The sequence below is a fragment of the Aplysia californica genome, unplaced genomic scaffold (genome assembly GCF_000002075.1).
Source record: "Aplysia californica isolate F4 #8 unplaced genomic scaffold, AplCal3.0 scaffold00499, whole genome shotgun sequence".
Lineage (NCBI taxonomy): Eukaryota > Metazoa > Mollusca > Gastropoda > Aplysiida > Aplysiidae > Aplysia > Aplysia californica.
In genome coordinates, this window is record NW_004797769.1 from 470,280 (window position 1) to 474,511 (window position 4,232).

Below are 4,232 nucleotides of genomic sequence, written 5' to 3' on the forward strand. Positions count from 1 at the left end.
CCAAAAAAAAAAGACAGTTCATACTCAAAGTCAAGATTTAAGGTATCAATGATGTACCGTGGATTGGCAAGCATAAAATTAATGTGGGGACATGGCAAGGCGGGGGGGGATCCATTCAGAGTGTTTAAAGAGGCAGGTACATGGTACCGTTAGGCTGCTGAACTCGTAATTATGAGGTTGCAAGTTCGGGGGATCAAGCCTCAGGCCTAACATTGTGGCCTTGGGAAATGCACTTTATCCAAAATTTCTTCTCAGACCCCAAGTGTGAAAAGATACCTGGCCATAGGCTGCAAAAGATCTTGTCAGTATGTTTGTGTTTTAGCAACTATAAAATGGCAACTTGCACTGTATGCTTCCCAGAAAGTTGGGATTGTTTCAGAAAGCTATAAGATCTGCTGGGGTAATAATATAGACTGCAACGTGCATAGAGAGCTAGCTGCTGAGCGGAAATTAGCCATATTATACAGATGCCTATCTATTCTGTTATCATTATATTTTTAAGATTGTCAACAACCAACGCTTGCAGAGAGAACCCCAACATGGCGGCCTGACCAATTGTATACCCATAACACACCTTTGTCATTCTCATGTAGTCATTTAATTGATTTTCTGAATAAAGAGAAACATTAACTCAATAACTATCACTTAGTGCAGGGGAAAGTCTGGTAGGCAGACAGAAACTATAGAGACAAAAAAAGCAGGTCCTGCCCGTGGCACCCTCCAACCACTCACTTATTCTAATAGCATAATCTTTCTACCCCAAAAGTCTGCTGAAACACTTATATCTCCTCCATATTATGTGATCCCTGGATGTAGGCACTTGCCAGCCCCACCGGCGGCGTCTTCGACAAGCTCCAAAACTTTGCAGTACAGATTAACAACGATAACAAATAATTCCTTAACCCATTCCAAGAGGCTCTTATGTGGCTTTGTGATCGTTCCCCTAGACTCATAATGGCTCAACTACCTGGGAAAGATAACATCTCCAGTGTTTGAAAGGGCCCTCCTCCAAGTGCTGTCACTAGTACTTGTAAGATGATAATCCACAGATAACATTTTATACTAGAACTGAGAGTGGCAGGCATTAGAATGTTATGTCTCTCAGATGTGTGAAAATAGACTAGACAAGCAGCATCTATTAATTCCTTCTAATTATGAAAAATATTTAAAATGGTACAAGAGAACATAAAGGTGAGAACTGAGAACTGTGCAGGTTATAAGTCCATCGAAATTCATCACAAAGTAAACAATGCACATGAAAATAACTGCAAAAAAACACAAGACAAAAATTATTAATTTTACTGGCAACTTACCTTCATTCACTTCAACAGATGGATAACACATAATGACTACAAGCAACTCCTAATCATAATATTAAGACATATATGTCAAGGAAATAGGTGTTTAAAAAATCTTTACATCTTATATGACTGAGGAGAATCATTGCCTATTCCACCTAAACCAAATGTCATCAAGTGGCAAATCTTAAACAGACAATGGTAATCATGGTTCCCCACTCATTCCTCTGCTCGAAAGCTCTCACCCCCCCCCCCCCCCCTAACACACACACACACACACACACACACACACACAAAAAAACCCAATCCTGATCTTTTCCCATCACTCATCTGTTAAGGTCTCCAAGTAAGTTATTCTTGATTTACGTCTGTCTAATTAGGCTTCTGTGGTCTTCCCAGTGAGAGTAAAATATAAAAAAAGCATTTTTTAATGCTATTCTTGTCTTATACTTTTATTTCAATTAATCGTTTTTGTTTTTCACCACAAAAATATCTTTACAGAAAAAAAGACAAACGTGATACAATATTTATAAATCTTATATTTACATAATACAAAATAAAGTGACCCAAAGTTGAGAACTCACAACCAAACTTGTGAAACACTTACAAAAATCCTAGCATACACATTCAAAACAAAATTAAAAATTGAACAAAAAAACAACCTTGATGAAACTTAAAAACTTATATTAAAAAAGAGAAAAAGTAAAGTATACCTGAAAAAAGAAGTTTCCAAAGCCCATACTATTTTGTAACTTATGCGTGCCAGGATATTGTCTCTACTTTTCTTGGAATCCGTACGTTCATTTTCCACAGTCACGTGTGTGATGGAAACATCGGAAACCTCTTTCGCAGCCATGGATACGCAGAAGTAAAACTGACAGCAGGGATGATATATAACAGTTCAATCCACTCAGAACATTTGACACAACACTTAACAACAGTAGCCCATTACTGGTGCCAAACGTCTTTGTGACTGGGAAAGAATTCTGTGAAATAAAAAAAGAATGACGAAATAAAAAAGACAATCATCTCACAGAACCTTTGGAGTTTGAGAGCAGTCTTTCTTTTAATAAACTGGCACTTTTATTCTTTATATCATATAGAACAGCTAATGTCATCGTTTGCTCATTTCAACACAGGTTACAAAAAAATAATAATAAGGCTGTCAAATTATGGAACTTACACGTTGACACTCTCCACTTCACTTCAGTCAACGTTGAAAAAAATCCATGCAATTTCACAAAAAGTCAACTTGGACAATCTTAAACAATTTTTTGGACAATCTTAAACAATTTTATTCTTTACTTGGAACAGGTATCTTTACCACAATTTATTATAATACAATAACAAAGATGAGATACCTCCAACCCCAATAAACAACGACACACCAACAGAAAAGCAGCCCGTTGTAGGGACACTGTGTTCTATTGAGAGATTTTATCTTATATCATATGTGTCTTAAAAGCACCCACTGACACCCACTATCAGCAATGACAGAAGCAGGGTAAGGCTTTTGCCACTTGACATATTTATCAAACTATGGCTGATCCGGAATGATAAAAAATTATGCCAAACTTATACTGTTCTACACATCAGCTGATAACGTATTCAAATATACATATTATATATATATATAGTATATATGACAGTTATGCTGTTATCTGCTGCAATTAAAATTTTGCTCTTTAAGTGTTTGAGGCACATTACGATAAAAAAAAAAACCTCTATAAATATCTAATGGTACGGCAGAGAGATTTTTACTGGTGTCCTTGATTTCCCCATCTTTTTCATTTTAAAAGCATATTATTAAATCAAAAGTCCAGTAAGTTTTTACTTTCACTCCCCCACACAGGGCAATGCTTTCGGGGGTCAAACAGTCATGTTTTTGTCTGCAGCTCCCACATAGAAGCCTTACTACATACTACGCACAACACAAAAACTGTCACAAACGAAATATTTCCAAGAAAATTTCAAACCTTACTGTAAAACATCAAGTTTATTACAGAAAAAAACAACCTTGACCCCTCCCCCCTAACATAATTATAAAACATCAAATCGTGGACAAAAACAGGGGGGCATATATACCCCCCTCAGCCCCCTGTAATCCCCCAGATTTTTTTAACCATGGAGGGGGGGGGCATGACCCCCCCTGAAACCCCCCGATTGGTTCAAAGCACGAAATTACTACACTACATTCAGGCTTAGTGTGATGTCAAATAAAAACCATCAAATATTTCATAAATTATTAATTTGGGATGAATATGAGTTTAAGTGTCCGTCTAAAACGGGTAAAAATTAATGTAACAAAAAGAGAACTAATACAATACCTGAGCAGGGGACAATAATGAAAGTAAAATACACTGCTAACTTTTCCGTTGACAATAAAGATAGCTACCGGTGTCATAAATTGGACAGCGAGACATTATAATTTTTTCAGCAATTCTGAAATTTTGTAAAATTTAAAACTGCGCAAAGATAAGTTTCGTTTCAAGTAAATTTTCCTTTGTAGACCCACTCATGCAGTTAGTCTAAAACTGCCCTGTGCATATGGAGGGGGGATCACTGATGACAGGCTCAGAATTTATCATAAACTTAAACAACCCTTTCCCATGACAGATCGCCCTGAACTTAAAATTCTCTTGTCGAAAGAGAAAAGCTTTTTAAAAAAAGAAATTGACAATGCACTGCAAGCTGTGTCAATTACTATTGTAGTTAGTTAACATCATTTCAGTAGGCTTCTATTAGCCTACTACGTTAATTCTATACTGCTTATTAGTTTTAGTAAGACTAGTAAGAGTTTTACGGCAGTTGCAACACAACAAAAAGGTCATATAAGTGCCGAAGATTAGAGCAAAACACACCACAGCACCCGCCAACCACCTGTACTGATAAAATTATGTTTATTCATTCGAAGTAAAAAAGTAAAGGCCCCCC

The 4,232-nt window shown here is 36.6% G+C and overlaps 1 protein-coding gene across 2 annotated transcripts in view; it reads right to left on the minus strand.

Moving 5' to 3' along the window:
* Positions 1-4,232, minus strand: part of LOC101859355 (protein patched homolog 3) — a 43,105-nt gene that overhangs the window by 37,381 nt on the left and 1,492 nt on the right. For both annotated transcript variants that reach the window (XM_013086743.2, XM_013086744.2), the window contains exon 2: positions 2,012-2,284. In XM_013086743.2, coding sequence (XP_012942197.1) covers positions 2,012-2,154 — 143 coding nt within the window. In that variant the 5' untranslated portion in view covers positions 2,155-2,284. The remainder of the gene's footprint in view (positions 1-2,011; positions 2,285-4,232) is intronic.